Source organism: Diabrotica virgifera, chromosome 3 (genome assembly GCF_917563875.1).
Source record: "Diabrotica virgifera virgifera chromosome 3, PGI_DIABVI_V3a".
NCBI lineage: Eukaryota > Metazoa > Arthropoda > Insecta > Coleoptera > Chrysomelidae > Diabrotica > Diabrotica virgifera.
This window is the reverse complement of record NC_065445.1, coordinates 251,227,375-251,251,873: the sequence shown is the minus strand read 5'-3', so window position 1 is coordinate 251,251,873 and position 24,499 is coordinate 251,227,375. Positions and strand designations below refer to the sequence as shown.

General features: G+C 33.8%; 2 protein-coding genes across 2 annotated transcripts in view; one reads left to right on the top strand and one right to left on the bottom strand.

Moving 5' to 3' along the window:
• The window catches only part of LOC114336418 (uncharacterized), a 407,921-nt gene that overhangs the window by 20,974 nt on the left and 362,448 nt on the right, over positions 1–24,499 (top strand). The gene's annotated exons all lie outside the window — the stretch shown is intronic.
• The window catches only part of LOC126881683 (cytochrome P450 4C1-like), a 36,426-nt gene that overhangs the window by 10,739 nt on the left and 1,188 nt on the right, over positions 1–24,499 (bottom strand). Inside the window, exons 2-5 of the mRNA XM_050646090.1 lie at positions 18,292–18,404; positions 8,172–8,448; positions 4,428–4,786; positions 4,302–4,370 (exon numbers count right to left, since the gene is read on the bottom strand). Of these exons, the coding sequence (XP_050502047.1) occupies positions 4,302–4,370; positions 4,428–4,786; positions 8,172–8,448; positions 18,292–18,404 (818 nt within the window). The remainder of the gene's footprint in view (positions 1–4,301; positions 4,371–4,427; positions 4,787–8,171; positions 8,449–18,291; positions 18,405–24,499) is intronic.

Genomic DNA, 24,499 nt, shown 5'->3' with positions numbered 1-24,499 from the left:
ACACTACATCATCAGCATACATTAGGCACCATGGAATGCTACCCTGTACTTTCGCTGTTATCTGGTCCGAAACTAATGAGAATAAATAAGGACTAAGCACCGAGCCTTGGTGCAATCCTACTTTCACCTGAAATTTATCAGTCTCTCCCACACCTGTCCTAACACTAGTCGTTACTCCCTCATACATATCTCTCACAATCTTTACATATTCGCCAGGGACTCCTTTCTTATTGAGTGCCCACCACAGAATCTCTCGAGGAACTCTATCATATGCTTTCTCAAGATTAATGAATACCATATGAGAGTTGGTCTCTTTATTCCTGTATTTTTCCATCAGTTGCCTTACAATGAAAATTGCATCTGTTGTTGATCTGCCCTGCATAAAGCCAAATTGGATATTTCGGATATTTCGGTTTCTTCACGTATCCGTCTATCAATTACTCTCTCCCATATTTTCATGGTGTGGCTAAGTAGTTTTATAGCCCTGTAGTTTGTACATTGCTGTATATCCCCCTTGTTTTTGTAGACAGGTACTAATATACTGCTTCTCCATTCGTCTGGCATTTGTCCAACTTTCATAATTCTATTAAATAGACCTGCTAGCCAACTTATTCCTGTCTCTCCCAAATGGAATACATCAAAGTATTCAATTTACGATAGAAGTTGAATCTGAGACGTCTTTGCCATTTCCTTATGTTCTTATTCAGAAACACCCACCTCACAGTTTTTCCTATTCCGTGTACCAAACACTCACCCATACAAACAGTTATCTCAATACCCAGTCACATCATCACCCCCAAAATTCAAATCCCGAACCTAAGAGATTTTTTGGACTGTGGGCACAGGCGACTGGAATATTTCCTAACGCACCTGCTCACACAACACGGGTGCTATGTTTTAGGGCCTACCTCTATAGGTTCAGAACGTAGTTCATAGTTCATAGTTCATAGTTCATCTGCGGACTGCGGACATCCGGACACTGTAACACATACGATATTAAAGTACAATAGATAGATAGTAGAAAGGAAGAGAATGGAAACAGAGACAGGTGTGAATTTTGTGACAGTGAGAGAAATGATTGAGAGAATGATTGAAACTAAAGCTGGTTGAGTTCACAACTAAAGTGAAACTAAAGTGTATACAATTATATCCGTGCAGTGATCAAGAAAAAAGGAGAGAAAGAAAGACAGCTGTACCAATGACAAAAGTAAGAGGGAAAGATGCTGTAAGTTGAAAATAGAGGGAATACTTTTTGATAAGAGGCGAATTAGTAAGTCAGATTGTGTGAGCCTTGGAAGGGCTCTTTCGAACATATGTAGTTCTTTAAAAAAAATCATATAACAAAAACAACCCAAATTCTGTGAACAAACAAAGGGGAAATAGGTAAGAACGAAAGGCCTTCTTGCTGAAAGTATGTGGATGAATGAAGGTAGTACTTCGGAACAGATGTCAACCTTACAGCGGCCTTCGGACCTTCGGAGAGATTAATCACAGGTTTGTGATTGATCTTTATCAATCCTCTGGAACTATCGAGGACTACGATGAATGAATCCTGCACTAAGGTCAGTAAGGCGGCGTCCTGGACTAACATGTCTTTTGAAGATTCTGAGGTTAAGGTGGCATCTGAGTTTAAAAAGAAAACGTGGAAGCAAATAAATTATATATCTCCAAGGGAATATCACATCAATATCATCGACAGCAATATTGGAAGTATTGAGTAATTACAAAAAGGAAATATCAGCCAATTTAAATATAAGTTTCAACCCGTAATGCCGGTAATTGCTGTTACACTATAAAACTCAGGTATGTAAAATCACACCATTATCTATTTTGATAATATCTCGTCTTAAATCTGTGTATACTTGATATCATTATTTTATTTCTGTAAAAGAAGGGTAAAAATCATAGTTTTAATGACAACTTCATCCATTGCCATATCTTTTTATGAAGATAGCCGTTAGTTTTTGTCAGTTTTTATAAAACTATAAAAACCGGTAACCTTGTAGGACCTCTTTTCGCAAAATTAAATTCCAACAGAGGGCGCTCAAAATTTCAAAGATGGACGAAAACGCTAGGAAAACAATTCATTTTGTCATTTGAATTCACAATTCTAAAACGTTAAATTAAAATCATTTACAGGAGTGTTTTGCCAAAGTAACCACTAAGTTTTGCAACTAAGACATCTTATAAGTTAAAGACGACTCAAAATTATGTTTAATCTGTATGCATTCATTAAAATTTGATGCTAACTACTGATTTGTTTTTACCCTTTTTTCGTAAAAAAATCTGGCCCCCGATAATCACACAGCGTTCTAAAAATTATTAATCTATCTTAGGATTTCTAATTTTGTTTTTAATTTAATTAATAGGTGCACTACAGTTTATTTTACACCAACAGATAACAATTTTTAATTAAATAAAAACTGAAAATTTGGAAACTAAGTAGGTGAATTTATTTTATAATAATTGTGTTCTGGAAATTACGAAGTGGTCGGGATATTTTGCATAGTACATTCTATGTACAGAATATATTATACTACATTTTATTTATTTATTTAATTTTGCAGTCGCTTAAACATTAAAAAATACTACGTTTAATACAAACGTTAAATTAACAAAATGTGTGATTTGGCATTGGTTAATTTAGGTCATTACGTAGAGTATAATAGGAATGAATACTGAGGAACACTGCAATAGTTTTTTTAAGTCGTAATTATTGTTAATTACAACATAAACTGACCGCAAATATGTACACAAGTTAATGGCAAAGTCAATGTTTTCCTTGAGTTGATGCTTTTTAAATCCGCCACCAGGCGTCGCCCACTTTGCGGTTCCTCGCCATTAGCCACGGTTATTAGACTTTAATACGGTTGTCTTGTCCGACGGTGGTGGGAGACTTATATTTTTGACTTTACGTCACAAGAGTTTACATTCCCATATTTTAAATGATTTTCGATCATTGAATGTGTGTTATTGTGTATATATGTGTATTATTTGTGTTATTATAAAATAATTAGACAAATAGTATACATTTTATCTTATACCGGGTGGTGAATCATAAAAAGGGCCATAGGAAACTCAATGTAAAATTCTGAATTGTTGAATTCCTGCTTCCCTAATTATTTTACATCAAAAGTCATGAGAGAATACTTGTAGAGAATTAAAATATGTATTAAAATCAAAAGTTAAAATTATTCTACGATTTAAATGCATTCCAAAATTTTGAAAAATATGATACATTTGCCACAATAGGTATGCGTGTAAAAGTAAGGCCACACGTTACTGTTTAACTGACAGTGCTCACACCATTGACTGAATAAAAAAATCTTTATTATTAATCCTTTCTCCGCAACTGAGGGTATCTTATCAACTGTATTGTTTTTAAACAATAGATGATAAAATAAAAATATTGACAGTTCAAAAATATGAACATTATTGCATTGTGTGTGGCCTACGTTTGGGCTGAAAACTAAAATGTATTATATTTTTACAAAATTTTGTAATATGTTTAATTACGTAGACCAATTTTAACAGTTATTTCCAATACAGATTTCAATCCTCTACAAATAGTTTCTAATGCCATTTGATGTACAATAATTATTAGGGAAGCTGGAATTCAACAGTTCAGAATTTTACATTGAGTTAATGCAAAATTTTGACGCATGTCAAAATTCTCAATGTGTTTTAATTGTATTCATTTTTTTCGAATCCTGAGAAAACTAATAAATATTTTTTAAAAACTCAGAATGAAGGACTACATTATTACCGAGGGCTGAAAGTCCCTGAAAACTTCTATAATGTTTATTTTAATAAGTTACAGGGCTGAAAATAAAAGAGAAGTGTGACATTTAATTTCAAATATTTCATTCAATAGAATCTGCTTGTTTATTCTAAGGGGCTTTCCGCCCTCGGTAATAATGTAATCTTGCATCCTGCGTTTAAATTCTAAAATACTTGGTTTTCTCAGGATTCGAAAAAAATCATATTACGATTCAAATGACAGTAAACTATCGTGACGTAATCTCACCCTTAATGTTCATTGGTTAGTCGATTTAGGCAACCGTAGTAATGTCTAAGAACCGTGGCCATTAGCATGCGTAGATGACAGACACAGTCAGAAGAAAGAAGATTGACAGCATCGTGTCAGAAATTTTGACATAACCTAATGTATTTATTATTTTTTTGAGGACACAGAAATGTTTTGTTTGAACAGCTAAAAAATATAAAGATAAAAACAAAAGTATTGAGAATAAACCCTTCTACTCATGTTCGATGTAGATGCTTTATAGTAATAGTCTTACCTGATGTTCTTGCTCATTGGCTAAATTTAACAGAATATAGCAGAGTGCTACCGATGTCGTATCATGACCCTAAAACAAAAGAGCCTGAAACGTGTATTTACAATTTAAACCTAATATTATAGGTACCTCAAACATAAACGTATCTACTTCCTCTCTAATTCCTTCTTCATCAATATTTTCACCAGCTGCTCTTGCTTCAAGCATTAGGTCCAATAAGGCCAATCTTTTTCTTTTCGAGTAGGATAAATTTCCTTCTCCGTCCATTTGTTTGCTTTGCTCCCTTTCTCGAATTATATTGGTCGATAAATCATGTAACGTCTTTATATATTTTTTAAGTGTCCTACCGACTGGAATCATATTAAATATAAAATCTAGATACAAAATTGGTTTCATTATTCTATATGCGCCAATTTTTCCGTACTCATGAATAGCCTTCTTATATTCATCACAATTCTTTTCGCGTAGACTCACCCCCAATGCGGATTCTAAAATAATTATTAAATTTGTAATAATCGAAGAACAAATGCATATCGCTCATCCGGAAAAAAGTGTCTCAACTCAAAAAACAATTTTTTTTAGGGGAGAGAAAAATATATTTTTTAGATCTTAATTTAACTGTAAGTTTTAAACGGTGTACCTACCTGCTAAAATTTATAAATTAAAAACGAAGAATATGGATAAGTGCAGTCCCGGGTTAAAGAATCTTGAGACCCCTACCCAAGTAGCAATTTTTCGACGCATTGGTTGTCAGTACAAACAAATGCACTGTCTACAACGTTGCCCGAGTGCATTTTCAGTTGTTTCGGCCAACGTCCCCTACCCCGACTGACATTACGATGTTACAACCTGTAGTTATACGGGCAACTAATTTATTACCATTTTGACAACTACATATCACACTTCAGTTTTTTCAACAATCGCAACGACTTAAAAATGTTATAATGCTAAACTAATTATTATATATTTTATTTTGATGGAAATTTTCGATTTATTTAACAACCTGTTTATTGGTTTTTTTTTTAATAGCTGGTTTCCATTCCATTGTTTTATCAGTAGATTTGAGATTTGATAACCATCTTTGTATCTGCTTTGGTAGACAGGGTTGCCAGGTCAGTTTTAACTCTTTCAGTAGTTTTGTTTTCACAAAATCAGTAGATTCTTTTTAGGTCATGTAAATATACAGTAATACAGTGATATGCACATCCGTCCTAAATGTCCCAATAGCAAATCCACAAAATTGGAAACCTAATTATTCCAAACCACCAACTGGTAATTATCATTTTTTAGCTAAAATCTACTAAATCAAAAACTAAAATATACTTAAGTATTTTTGGGATATATTTGGGATTTTTTATAATAAAAACAACAGCTAACTTAAGGGTATAGGCGCAAAATGTCGTCTGTTAAAATGATCAATGTATTTTAAATGTTTTCGTTTTTTGCGAATCCTTAGAAAACTAATAAGTATTTTTGGAAAATTTAAACGCACAAAGAAATATTACGTTATTACCGAGGACCGAAAGTCCCTGAAAACTTCTATAATGTTTATTTTAATACGTTACAGGGGTGAAAAAAAAAAGAAAAAATTTAGTGACTTTTAATTCCAAATATCTCGTTCAAAAGAAACGTTTTGGTTTTTCTAAATAATGCAGTCTTTCATTCTGCGTTTAAATTTTTCAAAAAGACTTATTATAGTTTCCTCATGATTCGAAAAAAATGGATCAAATTCTGTTGAAGTACACCAAAAATCTACTAAAAAATATTGCCTACTAGAATTTTTTAAAAAATATCAAAAATCTACCAAAAAAGTAGAAATCTACTAAATGTGGCAACGCTGTTAATGAGAATGATACACTTTTGACACTGGTCACATGACCTCTGTCACCCAATAAGAGGGTGCGTTCTAAAATGGTTTTGATAGTCGGCGCGGCCGGGTTTGGTTGGCGATTGGACTTCTAAGTTTTCTTATCCGTCTAAGGTTGTAATAAGGTATTTTTTAGTAATATTGGTAATATTGTTTAATGCGCCATTTTGGTTTTACTTGAGATTTTTGGGATGTAAAGAAAATGAAAACACAGAATATAAAAAATGCAGGCATTTTCTGATAACTTTAAAAGCTCCATCAATACATTAAATTTATACAGAACATCTTTAACATAAATTTTGACTTTTATATTAAAATTAGATTTTTTAAATTTGCATATTTTTTGTCAAAAATGTCATAAAAAAAGCAGCGCGTGTGTTTTTTAAAGGTGAAATATCCATATTTGACGGTAATCTGAGATGCGTTTATAAATTTCACATCAGGTAATAAGTCCTTTATGTATTTATATCATATAAATTTAAATACCCAATACGATGTCAAAACAGTTTACTTTTTGGTTTTCGCATTCACCATACAGGTGTTAAAAATATAGGTAAAAAAACATAACTAGTCTGAATCCTTGAGCAACCATTGCACGCGCAGGTGCTTTTTATAGTCGCTTCAGTTGTCTTATGCAACGGTTACGAAACGATGTTGCTTAAACAGGAGGTTGCCTAGGCAACGTCAAGACAACTCAAAAATCGTCCACCAAATCAGTGCAGAATAGGGTCGTCTTTTAGGCAATAACAACGTTGTAAGAAAACGTTGCCACGCAGTAGACAACGTTGTCGCGTCGACAAATTGCTACTTGGGTAGGCAACCCAAGCTATGAGGCCCTTAAGAAACCTCCGCAGCAGTGACAGCGTCTATGCATTCTAAAATTGTTGACCAAAACTCATTCATTATGAATGAATGCTTCTTTTTTTGACATTTCTTTCAACAAACTTTGAATTGTTTCAGCTTTCTGATTAGTGTCTTCAGCAAGAATATGAAGTTCAGATTTGAAGGCGTTGTAAACTTTAGACGCAAAGCTCTTGTTGCATTAACCCTTGCACTCCATCTAGTGCTGTTTGGTTTTTTAGAACCAGATCGTGGCGAATAGGATTGATTAGTGGAGTTTCATTCTTCTTGCTAGACAAAGAGCTGTCATTCGACCATGAATGTGCTGCCTGTCGATGAGTGTTTTCACACATGATCGGTGAGCTTGACTTTCTTCAAGTGACTTCATTTTTCCTATCTTAATTTTTCAACATAATATGATTTATAGTTTTTATTTAATTCTAATTACTCCTTTTTCGTCTTGGACCCTGTGAGGCTCTCTTTGTGGCCGAGGCCAATGAATAATGATTTCTTCTTCTTCTACGGCACTACAGCACAAATCTTGGCCTCCTTTATTTTTTGCCTCCACCCTTGCTTGTCTGTGGCTGCTCTTCTCCATACACGGACTCCTAAAATGGCTTGTGCCTCGCTGTTTACTGTGTCTTCCCAGCGCTTTCTTGGCTTTCCAAACGGTCTCTTTCGCTGCATTCGGTGCTCTTTTTGGTAGCCTATCCTCTCCCATTCTTATCACATGTCCGGCCCATTGTAATCTTTGTATTCTAATAAAGTCTGACAGGGGTGTTTCCTTATAAAGTTGATAAAGCTCGTTGTTGTATCGACTTCTGAAGATTCCATTTTCCCTCATAGGTCCTAGTATTCTCCTCAGTACTTTCCTTTCGAATGTGTCGAGTTTGTTTTTGGATGTTTCTTTCAAGACCCAGGCTTCACTGCCATAGCATGTTATAGCAGTGAAGCCTGGGTCTTGAAAGAGACCCAGGCAAAAAAAGGAATAATGACACTAGGTACCACCATATTTCGAAATTGGAAGTAAACACGTATGTGACATTTTTCCTGGTAAAAGTATCGGATATTTAGAGTCAATTTAACAAAATAAGTAACTGGAATTATGCATTTTTGGAGTTGTGTCACTTTTCTTTCGGATGTGCGATATATAGATAGGTACTCACCTCCTATTGAAAATAACGTAAAATCAGTTATTGGTTTCAATACGTTAATATATTCCTTTCCAGCGGCCTTATCCAGCTCGTCAAGTAAAATTTCTGTTTCTTTATTGAACACTTCAAGATATTTTTGTAAGATATTAAAGTGGAAAGCTGGGGTCAATATCTTTCTTCTGGAATGCCATTTGCTACCATTACTGGTTAATAACCCTGTTCCAAGCCAATTGTTTAAAAAATTGTATATAAAACTTTTGTCGTTATTTTCTGAATGTCCTAAAATTAGCTAAAAAGTAAAATATACTTTATTAATAATAATACAGTAAAACCTCCCAATAGCGACCACTTTCGGGAAATCTAAAGCTGGTTGCCAGAGGACTGGTCGTTTAAGACAGAACATAGGAAAATTTATAGCAACTAATTTCAGTTTTACGGTGTTTGTTTATACAGTAATGAGTGTGCTAATAGAGAAATATCGCAAAGGCAAACATTAATACCGTGTCAAGCCGTAAATAATGGATAACGGTCTATTTCAACACATGCATCACGAGAATTATCGCAAAAGTTCTGGGGTGGGGTTTAACGTTATTATGACAACCGACGTTTGGGATTAAAATGTAACCTGGAAATTAATATTGAGGAATACTGTAAATGTTTTTTATTGAAAAATGAATTTGGATATTGAGCAGGTTGACATGCATTTTAATTTTAATGATTTAACCCACGGTTATTAGACTTTATTACGGTTGTCGATCTTGTCCGACGGTGGTGGGGAGACTTATATTTTTGACTTTACGTCACAAGAGTTTACATTCCCATATTTTTAAATGATTTTCGATCATTGAATGTGTGATATTATGTATATATGTGTATTATTTGTGTTATTATGAAATAATTAGACAAATAGTACACATTTTATTTTATACCGGGTGGTGAATCGTAAAAAGGGTCATAGGAAACTCATCAATGTAAAATTCTGAATTGTTGAATTCCTGCTTCCCTAATTATTTTACATCAAAAGTCATGAGAGAATACTTGTAGAGAATTAAAGTCTGTATTAAAATCAAAAGTTAAAATTGTTCTACGATTTAAATGCATTCCAAAATTTTGAAAAATATGATACATTTGCCACAAAATAGGTATGCGTGTAAAAGTAAGGCCACACGTTACTATTTAACTGACAGTGCTCACACCATTGACTAAATAAAAAAATCTTTATTATTAATCCTTTCTCCGCAACTGAGGGTATCTTATCAACTGTATTGTTTTTAAACAATAGATGATAAAATAAAAATATTGACAGTTCAAAAATGTGAACATTATTACATTGTGTGTGGCCTAAGTTTGGGCTGAAAACTAAAATGTATTACATTTTTACAAAATTTTGGAATATGTTTAATTACGTAGATCAATTTTAACAGTTATTTCCAATACAGATTTCAATCCTCTACAAATAGTTTCTAATGTCTTTTGATGTACAATAATTATTAGGGAAGCTGGAATTCAACAGTTCAGAATTTTAAATTGTTAATGCAAAATTTTGATGTAAAATTCTGACGCATGTCAAAATTCTCAAATTGTATTCATTTTTTTCGAATCCTGAGAAAACTAATAAATATTTTTGAAAAATTTAAACTCAGAATGAAAGACTACATTATTACCGAGGGCCGAAAGTCCCTGAAAACTTCTATAATGTTTATTTTAATAAGTTACAGGGCTGAAAATAAAAGAGAATGTGATATTTAATTTCAAATATTTCATTCAATAGAATCTGCTTGTTTATTCTAACGGGCTTTCCGCCCTCGGTAATAATGTAATCTTGCATCCTGCGTTTAAATTTTTCTAAAATACTTGGTTTTCTTAGGATTCGAAAAAAATCATATTACGATTCAAATGACAGTAAACTCTCGTGACGTAATCTCACCCTTAATGTTCATTGGTTAGTCGATTTAGGCAACCGTAGTAATGTCTAAGAACCGTGGATTTAACCAACAATAAATATAAATAATCAGTATAAAAATAATATAAAATATCTGAATAACTAATATCCTCAGCACAAAAAGTAGTATATTGTAGACAAAATAAGAATACACGTGTTTCTCAACACAGGAAACAAAATGATTCACAGTATTTAGTTTATAAAATTTGTATTATAAATATAATAGTTATTTATGAAACAGTTCGCGAAGTATGCTTTTTGCGAACGCACGCAATACTTCACGCACAGTTTCATACAATATTTTATCTACGATAAACAAATAAAAAAACTGTAACTCTTCGTCACTGGAATTCATTTCTATTCTACAATTTTTAGAACTTTGACATTTAAAACTTCTAATTTCTTTCAAACCACAAAACTGTCAAAATTTTTGTTGTAATTTATTGCTCATTATATCATCACCATGACAAAGCGAAAGTTAAGGATATTTGATTATATAAAAGTGTGTCAAAAACAGTGCGAAAAAGTAAATCCCATTTAAAATACATTGTTACTTCACGCACACTTTAAACCCTTCACGCACTGCTATCTATAATGACAGTTTTCACAACCTAAAAGCATATACTACATAATATGACATAGAGTAGATAAATTATTTTTATGTTTCATCCCAAATGTCAAATTAGCGTTAACGTTATTACCGTCCCTTATTTCGACCTAAATAGCGAGGCACGTTATCCGGTATTAGCATAACATTCACTCTGCGCTTGCGTACATGTCAAAATAGCGTATTCCGCTATCAGTGTGCGATAAAAACGAATTTGCGATATCTCTCTAATAATCGGCAAAGTAACGTAAAAGGCGGATAACATATTAAGTTGTGAGATAAAAAGAAATGAAACTTGTAGAGGTGGGAAATTTAGCAATAGAAACCTATAAATTTACATTATATTGATGGTTTTCTTTATGAGATTAAAAAATTGGGCGAAACACATTCAAACCCAAAAAGCATGTTTTTTAAGGGTTTTAAAGGTTTTGGTGAGTTTTGTGGGGTTAATCATATTCTTCGAGATTGGTATAATTTGAACCAATTTTTTATTTTTAACGTTTTATCTTATTAAAAAATAAGACACTCTCCTGTCTCCAAAAACGTCATTTTTTCCTTTTGATTTAATTTTTTTTGGTGGGTTCCAAACAATTTAAAAATTTCAAAAAATTCACTCGCGTAGTTGAGGCTTTTACAAAATTTGTGTGTACAGGGTGTCCAGAAACTCTACCGACAAACAAAGACAGGAGATTCCTCAGATAATTTTAAGATATTTTAACCCAATTCACCTAGTCCGAAAATGTTTCCTAAGGGAGCTAGAGCTCTTTGAAGATGGCGTATTGTAATTAGTTTTTCTAAAATAACTCATGAAGGCTTCTATTGAGAAAAACCAAAATTGGTACACATATTTATCTTCCAGAGACAAATCGATTCCATGTATTGCGAATTTCTAGTACCAGTCATAGGCGTCCGTTTTGAGTAGGGCAACAGTTATTTTATCGCATGCGTTTCTTATATTTAATTTTTAAGCATTTTTGTCTCTGGATTATTAAATTGTGAGGTATTCTAGTACTAAAAGGTACTCTTGTTTCGTCTATAGAATACACCGTTTTCTAGAAAAATCAATTTGAAAATTATTCTTTTTTTGAATTTCTAAAAAAAATTAAAAAAAAAACTATTTAGAAATCCGAAAACTGGTGCGTTTATTTATATTTCACAGATGAATCAATTTCATTCATTGCGAATTTCAAGTACCGGTCATACGCGTCCGTTTTGGGTAGGTCAACGGTTATTTTATCGCATAACATTTTTGTCTTTAATTTTTAAGCATTTTTGACTCTAGATTATTAAGTTATGAGATATTCTAGTACTAAAAGTTACTCTTGCTTTAAGTTGGTAAAATACACCGTTTTTTTTTTCTAATTTTTTCAACTTTTTTTCATATTTCAAAAACGAAAAATTTTCAAATCGATTTCTATAGAAGACGGTGTATCCTATCAACTTAAACTGAGAGTACCTTTTAGTACTAGAATAACTCACAATTTAATAATCCAGTGTCAAAAATTCTTAAAAGTTAAATAAAAAAAGTTATGAGACAAAATAACCGTTGCCCTACCCAAAACGGACGCCGATGATCGGTACTAGAAACTCGCAATGAATGAAATCGATTTATCTCTGGAAGATAAATATACGCACCGATTTTCGTTTTTCTAAATTGAAGCGTTCTGGAGGTATTTAAGAAAAACTAATTACAAGACGCCATTTTCAAATGCTCTAGCACCATTAGGAAGCATTTTTGGACTAGATGAGTTGAGCTAAATTGTCTTAAAATTATTTGGAGAATCTCCTGTCTTCATTTGTCGGTAAAGTTTCTGGACACCCTGTATTTTATAGATCCGTATATTGAGTGTACATCACCAAAAAATATACCTAACTGTTTTTTTCTTTTCGTGATCGCTGCAGGTCTAATCTTTTTGAATTTTATATTGTGTCAAAAACCATATTTCTGATTTTTCCAGGGAAATTCCAGGGAAATTCCCCAAAAACATCTACAAATCCAAATTTTCGAGTTATTAAAAGTGGAAGAAAAAATCTGGAAAAAGTCAAAAATATAGTTATCTACCTATTGATAAAATACACAAAATAAAGATTAGACCTGCTGCCATCTCCAAAAAAAGTTATACGCTCGTTCGAAAAAAAAAATGCATTTTTAGGTTATGTACATTTAACCTACGCTACGGGTCTATGAGAGATAGAAAAGTTTTTAAAAACTTAAGCTCTGTGTGTAAATTTTCTGAAATTTTAAATTGATTGCAAATATTTTTTTAAAATATACGTGATTTTTATTTCTAGGGGGAGCGAGAAGGTGGGCTAAAATTGCGCTAAGTTTAGTCATGGTTTAGTCTATTGTGCGTATTTTTTAATCATATAGAAGGTAAAAAAAATTAAAAAAAATTTCTGGGAGTAAGGGCAAATTAATTTAAGGTTGCATATTTTTTGGGCACACTGTATAGTAAAATATTTATTTTATAAAATAATCGGAAACGAATGATTGCTTCATAATTTTTAATTTATTTTAAAAAATTATATTCACATTGTATTAAAAGCATAGAAATATTTGTGGACATGTCGAAAGATCAAGCGTCGAAGAGGCTTGATATATTCGACACTGAAAAAACTTCAGATTGTTTTTCCTCAAGTTCAGAGTTGGGGGTACTTTCATTTATTTGAAATGCATTTCTTCAATTCAATCGTTGATGGTTAATTTTCCTTTTTCTGTTGGTACATCATTCTCAATCAAGAGAAATGGTTCTAAAATCACTAATGTGTCTGTGATGGTGAGAAATACACTATGCGTCAAAATTAACACACCATCTTAAATACGGGGCATTTTTGAAGTCCCGTATTTTCCAAACCTGTTATCCGATTTTAGTGATTTTTTTAGTATGTTATAGCTTTATTCTTCAGAAATATCGTTGTAATAATATTTTTGCTAAACATGTATACCGCGTGTAACAATGATAGTGTGTTTTTCCTCAAAGTTCGGAACACCCTGTGGAATATTCTTGAGTATATAAAATATTAAAATTAAAACTCAACTATAGCCTTAGGCTTTCTTAGCAAGTTGCCTTTTGAGTCATTCGCTTCTGTTGCATAACAAAAAAGTTAGGTACTTTAACAAAAAATTAGAAATCAGATAGATTATATTCTAGTAAACAAGAGATTTAAGAATGGTGTCAAGATATCAACGACATATCCTGGTGCAGATATCGGTTCAGAACATAACCCTCTAATAGCTGACATCCAAGTGAAGCTCAAAAAAGTCGAAGAAAACCCCAAAACACCAAAATTACATATATCAGCATCCAACAAAACGCTAATAGAAAATGACCTGAATAATCAGCTAAAGAATTCAACAAATGAAAACAATACAGAAATATGGAACACGTTTAAAGATCTTACCTGGAAAGTAATGGAAAAATATATGACAACGATGCAGAGGCACAAAAAACAACAATGGATGACTGATGAAATCCTGGAATTGATGGAGCAGAGAAGAAAACTGAAAGATAACAAAACAGAATACAAAGAAAAACAAAAACTAATTAAACAAAAAATAAAGGTAGCTAAAGAAAAATGGATGGAGGATAAATGCAAGGAATTAGAAAAGTTGAATGAAAAACATGATACGTTTAATATGTTTAAAAAAGTTAGAGAAGTAGCTGGTCTTTATTATAAGAAAACTCCACATACTATAACCGATTCGTCGGGAAAAATGATAATAGACGAACACGAAATCCGAACTACCTGGTATAATTATATAAATCAACTGTATAATGATGATAGACCCGAAGAACTGGACACTTTAGATGAAGGTGAAGGACCAGAAATACTAAAATCAGAAATACAACATGCTATAAAATTGGCAAAAAACAAGAAAGCCGTTGGTCCCGACAACATACCTACAGAAATGTTAAAGCTCATAAATGAGGAAAACATTGGAATACTAGTTAAACTTTTCAATGATGTTTATTCGACTGGTGATATCCCTGAAGATTGGTTAAAGTCCGAATTCATAACCCTACCAAAAAAACAACGTCCGAAAAACTGTAGCGACTATAGAATGATAAGCCTTATGAGCCACACCTTGAAAATCTTTCTACGTATCATCCACAGTAGAATCAGAGATAAATGTGAAGAAGACCGGGATGAAACACAATTTGGCTTCAGAAATGGACTGGGAACCCGGGACGCACTCTTTGCACTAAATGTGTTATTGCAGAAATGCCGAGATCAAAGGAAAGACGTCTTTGCTGTATTTATTGACTATGAGAAGGCCTTTGATCGAGTACAACATCACAAATTAATTAAAATACTAAAGGATAAAGGAGTTGATAGTCAAGATGTACGAATCATAGAAAAATTATACTGGCGTCAAACAGCGACAGCTTGCATAAATGGAAAATCAACAGAAATATGCAAAATACAAAGAGGCGTCAGACAGGGTTGTATACTGTCCCCACTGTTGTTCAATTTGTATTCAGATAGAATATTTAAGGAAGCGCTGCATAATTTGGAATGGGGTGTGAAGGTTAATGGAATTCTGATAAATACAATCAGATATGCAGACGATACAGTTATTTTAAGTGATGATATGAATGGATTACAACACCTTTTAAATGCCATTGACAGAGTGGGAAGAGAATTTGGCCTAAATATAAACTGTTCAAAAACAAAGTACATGGTATTTAGCCGTTTGGCCCATCAAGATTCACGGTTATATGTTGATGGTCATATGATTCAAAGAGTACCCAGTTTTAAATATCTTGGTTGCCATATTACTGAACAACTAGATCCAGATAAAGAGATAAAATGTAGAATCGAGATAGCCCGCACGACATTTTTAAAAATGAGGTCATTCTTCTGTAATGATACCTTGCAACTTCAACTTCGAAAGCGCATGATTAAATGCTACATTTGGTCAGTCCTCTTGTATGGTGTCGAAGCATGGACATTAAAAATATCCACCATTAACCGTTTGGAGGCCTTTGAAATGTGGCTGCACAGACGTATTCTAAAAATACCATGGACGGCTATGCTGACAAATGTGGCAGTCCTTAAGAGAGCAAATGCTACCCGCGAGCTGCTTGATAACATCAAATATAGAAAGATGGCCTATTTTGGACACGTAGTAAGGGGAGACCGGTATAATATTCTTCAACTTATTATGATGGGTAAAATCGAAGGACGCAGAGGAATTGGTAGAAAGCAGGCCTCTTGGTTGAAGAATATCCGGGAGTGGACAGGAATAAAGAAAGCAGAACACCTATTTAGAATAGCTCGAGACAGAGACAGTTTCGCCATGTTAATCGCCAACGTCAAGGGGACTTGATAGGGCACGTTAAGAAGAAGACTTTAACAACTAGCAACGTTCTTCATCAATACAGGGTGTTTCTAAATATGTGCGACCAACTTTAAGAGGTAATTCTGCATGAAAAATAATGACCGTTTGATTTATAAACATATGTCCGCAAATGCTTCGTTTCCGAGAAACGGGATGTTGAATTTTTTCTTACAAACTGACGATTTATTTACCTACTGCTCTAAAACGGGTTGAGATATGCAAATGAAATTTGGTCGGTTTTAAGAGGTAGTTATTGAGCATTTTTTGGCTACAATTAAGAATTTTATATTCACCATTGGCTTGCATACGGGTCATATCACCCGGTCATAATTCCCGTCAATGGTGAATATTAAATTCTTAATTGTATGCAAAAAAATACGCAATAACCACTTCTTAAAACCTACATAATTTCATTTGCATATCTCAATCGGTTTTAGAACAGTAAATAAATCGTCAGTTTGTAAGAAAAAATTCAACATCCTGTATCTCGGAAACGAAGCATTTGCGGACATGTTTATAAATCAAACGGTCATTATTTTGCATGCAGAATTACCCTTCAAAGTTTGTCGCACTTATTAAGAAATACCTTTTATTGATGAAGAACATGGCTAGTTGTTAAAGTACCTAACTTTTTTATTACGCAACATAAGCGAATTAATCAAAAAGCAAAATGTTAAGACAGCCTATGGCTACAGTTAAGTTTTATCTTAATATTTTATATACGCTAGAATATTCCACCGGGTGTACCGAACTTTGAGGAAAAGAAACACTATCATTTTTACACCCGGTATACATTGACACTTACATGTTTAGTAACAATAGTATTACAACGATATTCTTCAAGAATAAAGCTATAACATACTAAAAAAATCACTAAAATCTTAATCTTAATAATTAATTTAGCGTTAATTTTGACGCTTAGTGTATTTGTGAAAATGGAATATTATCCTCTTCTTCAAAACCGTTCGTACCTATATTATAAATAAATATGACTTTAGCAAATAATTTTTTAATTGTATCGACAACAAAATCCCTAAGCCACTGTTAACCCATATCAAGGCATTAGTTAGGTTATGGTAATGTTTTTCTCTATTTCATGAAGAAGACAACCACTGTTAATACAAGTTAAAAGCCTCTTAATAAAGGTAGCTTCTTCTATAGATCATTTTAAAATCGAATAATGCTTTGGTCTAAAAGTTGGAAATGTGAGGTAGTGTTGGATGGAAGAACAATAAGTTCAACACTTTCCAGAAATTATACCACTTTTCTATTCTTATTTTTCATCTTCGTGTCAAATCTGTCATCAATGCCTTTTTATTGACTTTGTTTGATATTCTAAATAAGTGCATTCCATCTCAACAACCATTTGGCGCATGTAAAACTGAACGCTTCTTGGGACGGACAACGCTTGGAACATACTGATAGGCCAAAATATCTTGGAGTGATACTAGACCGGTCACTTACATATAAATTCCACTGTCAGAGCACAAGACAAAAGGTTTCTACGAGAAACAAGCTTCTCAGGAAACTTGTAGGAAGCAAGTGGGGTGCAAACCCCCAAGTCTTAAAGTCAACAGCTGACGCCTTATGTGTCTCAACAGGGGAATATGCTTTTCCTGTCTGGGGTAGATCTAAACATTCCCAACAGGTCACCACGTCGTTAAATGAAACATGTAGAATAACTACCGGTTGTATGAAGCCCACCCCTCTCTCCCTATTGTACCGGGAAGCTGGATTCGCATCACCAGACAACCGTAGATGCGCCTCACAATACGTGGAGAAGTTCAGGCAAACTTTCGATGAAAGGCAGCAATTATACGGGTTTGACGAACCGCCAGGAACAAGCCGACTTAAATCAAGGAAAAGGTTTATGAGAAATGGCAGCGTCGAACCACCCGAACTCTTCCCCCTACATCTAGAACGATCTAATGGAATGAACTTGGACCGAAGAACATGGCGGACACTCAACTGCATACGCACAGGTTGGTGTTGTCCCTGTAAAACAGAACCTCATTAAATGTGGCATCAAAACAGATAACGACACACTTTGTGAATGTGGAAAAACCACAACGTGGAGCACCTGTGAGTATGCAGACTTTGCTCATCACAGTGCACCCTCGATGATATATGGCTCGCAAATACAAAGAGTGTAGACGTAGCCCATTACGGGGCAGAAAAACTCTAGTCGGATGCAGACACGAAAAAGTAAAGTAAGTCTAAATTAGTATTTTTTACTTACCTCCATGTCCTCAGGTGGGCCTGAAAGTTGAATAAAATACATCTCGAAGCTCCATGTTTTGTATATTGGATGAAACTCTTTTGATCTCTGGCGGATGAGTCTAAAAAGTTCCTCTATAAAAAATAGAATTTAAACCAATGCGAATTGAAAGACAATTATGTTTCATTTCGATTCAGAGGCAAGGCACAATCTACAGACAGCTGTTTCTGTTTAGAACTTCGTCAGTGCAGATGCTTGCCCGTCTCTGAATCAAAACGAAACGAGATTGTCTTTTTAACGAGAATTCCAAAAATATATTGAAATTCACACTAAGAACGCAGCAGCGACATCTATTAAAGAAATAGGAAGGTCCCATTATTAAATAAACTCCTGGACAAAATTAACGCACCATTTTATAGATAAAATTCATCCATGGCTTCATACAATTTATTTTTTAGGACACTATCATAGGCCGATTTAAAATCTACGAAAAGATGGTATGTGTCGATATTGAATTCATTGGTTTTTTCCAGTATTTGCCCTCTTAGCACAAAGATCTGGTCTGTTGTTGATCGACCATACCTAAAACCACTACTCAAACATAGTCACCTAGACTTAGGGCCGGTTGTTCGAACGCTAATCAATAAGTTGATTATAATTAAGTCCCCTTAACAACCATCAAATAAAACACCCCTCATTCGTACGTCAATCAGTTGATTGTATTCAATTATGTTAATTAATAATTAATCATTAATTAATCAATCAATTATGTTAATTATCATAATGATAATTAACATAATTGATTACAATCAACTGATTGACGTACGAATGAGGGGTTTTTTATTTGATAGTTGTTAAGGGGACTTAATTATAATCAACTTCTTGATTAGCGTTCGAACAACCGGCCCTAAATCTAGGTGATTATGTTTAAGTAGTGGTTTTAGGTATGGTCGATCAACAACAGACCAGATCTTTGTGCTAAGAAGGCAAATACTGGAAAAAACCAATGAATTCAATATCGACACATACCATCTTTTCGTAGATTTTAAATCGGCCTATGATAGTGTCTTAAAAAATAAACTGTATGAAGCCATGGATGAATTCCACATCCTCGATAAACTGATGAGATTGGTTATAGCTACAACGCGTAAAGTTGTTTGCAAAGCCGAAATCTACAGGGCGAACAATGACAGGCGTTTGAAACGCATGTTGGGTTGCGCAGGGCCGCCGCTAAAGTGTTGGCCGCCCGTGTGCAACTTAATATTTGCCACCCCCCTTTTAACACTTTAGTCGTTTCAACATAGGTACTAGTATTTAAAGAAATGTGCAGGAGATACATCGTAACCGTAACGAGTATATGAAAAATAATTGCTCTGACCTGTTAAAAGCTGGACATCAATAATATAGGCCTGGATCCCCCGTACCAAAAAAAAGCTGATTAATAGCAAGCTGAAAATTTATTAATAGCTTAACGGTGTCTAGTCGGACAAACTTTGATGTATGGGAACATTGGAACAGGGGAAGTTTTAATTGTGGAACAAGTTAAAAATTTGGAACTTCAGACTACGAAAACGTTCCATGTATTTTGTCGGACATAACTTCCAATTGATTTGTTACCATTTCATTAAACTCTCATGCAAAAATCAGACTAGTGTCTATGACCAACTGGGCATTTTAATGAGTGAAACACGAAGAACATGTCAAATGAAAGGAATCATGTTGGTTAGCAATAGCAGTCTGATTTTTGCATGAGTTTAATGAAAGGGTAACAAATCAATTCGATGTTCTGTCCGACAAAATAAATGGCACGTTTTCGTAATCTGAAGTTCCAAATTTTTAAACTGTTTCACAATTAAAACTTCCCCAGTTACAGTGTTACCGTACATCAATGTTTGCACGACTAGACACCGTTAAGCTATTAACAAATTTTCAGCTTGCTATTAATTGACTTTTTTTTGGCACGCGGGTTCTAGGCCTATTTGAAATACAGTAGTGTGCAAAAGAAACGGGCACACTACTATACATCTATTACAAACAAAATCGTTTATCAAAAGCGTGTCTAAAATCATCAAATTTCCAACTTAGACTGAAATATAACCCATGTATAACCATATATAAGCATAAAGGAACAATATTATAACAGAGCAACCATCGAGTAATAAAAAAGATTTTTTAAACCATCGAGTAATAAAAAGACTTTTTTATTACTCAATGAGAGCAACTTAACAAGTACTTATCTAAATTCTTGGAAAGTATCCTTTGTCGTGTCGTACTCTCTTAACAAATCATAAATGTTCAGAATATGAAAAATTCGCATATGGACCACGTAGATAAAAATATCCTTAAAGTCCGAAAAGCGCCAGCCACTTTGAATTAAAAAGCATTCCCGGAACTACTTTACGACTACAGCTGCAAAAGGGCAGTTTATATAATAAATAACATTTTCTGGCATTTTTGTTTAGATTGTTTGGAATATTAGATTTTATAGAAATATCTGACTCATTACTATTTGTTTTTTAAGTTCATTTTCGTTTAAAAAAAATTATCATTAGTGGACTGCTTTTGGCCGCCCCTATAATCGGCCGCCCGTGTGCGATGCACACTTTGCACATATGGTAGCGGCGGCCCTGGGGTTGCGATAGGGAGATGGGCTGGCGTCTCTCCTTTTCAACACGCTCTGGAAAAGGCGGTCAGAGATGCCGGAATAGATAGCAGACGAAATATTTTTAATAAATCATCCCAAATTTTGGCATATGCAGATGATATGTACGCCACCGTCTCAAATGCCTCAAAAAATATGGTCCTGCAAGTAAATGAGGAGAAAACTACATCGGTCCTCAATTCACATACTGAGGCCCACAAGTGGTGGACAAATTCACATACTTAGGCTCCCTGATCACCAATCCTAGCAAACAAATGCTATTTTGGACTGAGTAGATATATTATGAGAAGCAAAAGTTTAAGCCAAAAAACAAAAATAACCATATACAAAACCCGTATACAATCAGTGTTGCTGAGAGGAATACTCGGTACCATCTGGAGGTACAACTACGATATACAGGGTGGTGAATTGGAAAACGGGCCATAGGAAACTCAATGTAAAATTCTAAACTGTTGAATTCTTGCTTCCCTAATTATTCTACATCAAAAGATATCAGAAACTATTTGTAGAGGATTGAAATCTTTATTGAAAACAATTGTTAAAATTGTTCTACGAATTAAACACATTCCAAAATTTTGTAAAATATAATAAATTTTATCAAAATATTTGCCAAATTTAGGCCACACACAGTGCAAGAATGTGTATAAGGTTGCCTTCGGTCACAATGAAATTATTATATTAACAATATTTTGAACTGCCAGTAATTTTATTTTATCGTTTTTATTATTTAAATGACAATAAAGTCGAAACTATGTCCTCAGTTGAGGAGAAAGTAGTAACAATAAAGATGTTTTATTCAGTCAATAGCTTGCGTACTGTCAGAAATAATAACGTGTGGCCTTACTTTTACGCACTTACTTAGGTATGGCAAATATATTCTATTTTTCAAAATTTTGGACTCTGTTTAAATCGTAGAACAATTTTAACGTTTGTTTTTAATACAGATTTTAATCCTCTACAAATAGTTTCTCATGACTTTTGATGTATAATAATTAGGGAAGCAGGTATTCAACAATTTAGAATTTTACATTGAGTTGCCTACGGCCCGTTTTCCAATTCACCACCCGGTATACTGCAGATATAAACATATATTTGGTGGTAAACACGTAGTATCTCTTATAAAAATAGGAAGACTAAGATGGGTAAGACATCTAGCAAGCTCACAGCAGAATAATCTTCCTAGAAGAATCCGTATGTCACAACCTGTGGAAAGTAGAAACACGGGTAGGCCAAGACTCAGACTCAGATGGAAGGATGGTGTAGATGAGGATGGTAGAAAAATAGGCGCAGCAAACCGGCAACAGTTGGCAATGAATAGAATAGAATAGAATAGAAATATGCTTTATTGTCATGAAAAATTGTACAATTTTATCGACAAAACTTATAAAAAGTCAAGACAACAAAACGATAACAATCCAATTTACTAAAATTACATAAATCGTCAATATATTTACAATAATAACAATAATAATGAAGTTAAACAGAAGTAGTCAATTGCAAAAGTTAAGTAAATTGCAAATGCATAGTCTACCTAGTAATTAATAAGTTTAAAAGTTAAGCTGCTGCATAAGACACCCAAATATAGACAAAAAAAAATGATAATAAAAATACTACTTGTGCAAAGGGTACTGTAATTTCTTAGTTATTGATTAAGAAAATCTTCTACTGAATAATATGGTCTTTCAGATAGGTAGGCTTTTGTCAGTTTACGGAATTTGGGGAAAGATGCTGCAGATTTAAGTTGTAGAGGGAGATGGTTGTAAAGTTTTTTTGCGGAATATAATATAGATTTCTTTACTAACTCAGAGGACGGGGTCGGCATATAGACGTCAAACGTAGAATTTCTCGTGAAGTAGTCATGATTAGGTCTTGGTGGAAACACATGTAGATGTTTACGAATTAAGCAAACAGTTTCTAAAATATACAAAGATGGAAGGGTTAAAATTCTGTGATCTTTGAAGTAACTTCTGCAATGTGTTGTTCTTCTGAGGCCAAACAGATGTCTAATTGCTCTTTTTTGTAATTTGAAAATAACGTCGAATTGGGCAGCTGTACCAGAACCCCAAAAAGGAAGACCATAACGAAGATGTGACTCGAACAAAGAAAAATATGTTATTTTGGAAGATGCTAAATTGAGTTCATTCGAAACAGATCTTATAGCATAGCAAGCTGAGGATAGTTTCTTCCTTAACAAATCGATATGGTGGGACCATTTAAGGTTGCTGTCTAAAAAAATACCAAGAAATTTCACAGAATCAACGGTACTGATCTGGCTGTTATTAAGAGGTAAGGGTTGAAGGACTCCTTTATAAGACAATGCTACTGTTTTATCTACGTTAAACGAGAGTAAATTAGAGTCAGACCAGGTTTTTATTGTAAGTAGATCAGAAGTTATAGTAGCATGAAGAGTTGCAATATTTGAGTTGCTCCAAGTGATACTGGTATCATCAGCAAAAAGAAAGATTTTTCCATCGATTTTTAAACTAGTGATGTCATTAATAAAGATAAGGAAAAGTAGAGGACCCAATACTGAACCTTGAGGTACCCCACATACAATGTTTTTGAGACTAGAGTCTGTATCATTTGCTCTAACCAGTTGTTTCCTATCATCCAAGTAAGATTGGAACCAATCTAAAGAAATACCTCGAATTCCGTAGAAATTTAGTTTTCTTATCAAAATGTTATGATTTACACAATCAAAAGCTTTGGCGTAGTCACAAAAAACGGTGGCAGTGTGAAGATTATTGTTCAGTGCTTGATAAACCTCATGTAGTACAGAAAAGATGGCATCAGTGGTGCATTTATTATTTAAAAAGCCGAACTGATTTTGTGATAAAATGTTGTTTTCAACTAGAAAGGACATAAGTCGGGCTTTTATGAGTCTCTCAATAATTTTGGAGAGTACCGGTAGTAGTGCAATAGGTCTATAATTGCAGGTATTAGATATTTCACCACCCTTATGAAGAGGAATAATGATGGCTGTCTTCAAGCACTCTGGAAATTTACCTTTCTCAAAGGAATCATTAATTAGTGAGATGAGGACTTCTAACACATTTTCTGGGAGATTAGAAAAAATGTTTATCGATAGACCATCAGTACTACAGGAGGATTTGCTTTTAATACTATTGATTGTTTGGATCAGTTCAGATTTATCGACTGGTTTTATAAAGAATGAATTCGAGACCTTTCTTGAATTAGGGAGATAAGCAATGGGATCTTGTTGTGGCAAAATAGTTAATGTAATATTTTTACTCACATTAACAAAGTATTCATTTAGATTTTCAGGGTCTGGAAGGGAAATTGTTTTAGCAGTGTGGGTTTTATTTCGAAGATCGTTTATTATGGACCAAGTTTCTTTTGCAACACTTTTTGAGCTTCCCAAACGGTTATGGTAGTAGTCTTTTTTAGCTGATTTTATAAGTTTAAGATAGGTTGCCCTGTACTTGGTGATATATTCAGTGATAGAAACGTTGGTAGTAAATTTCCTGATATAGAGAAGAGAACGCATATTCTTGGAAGATATTCGGATACCTTTAGTAGTCCAGGGTTTGCGATGTTTTGGCTTAA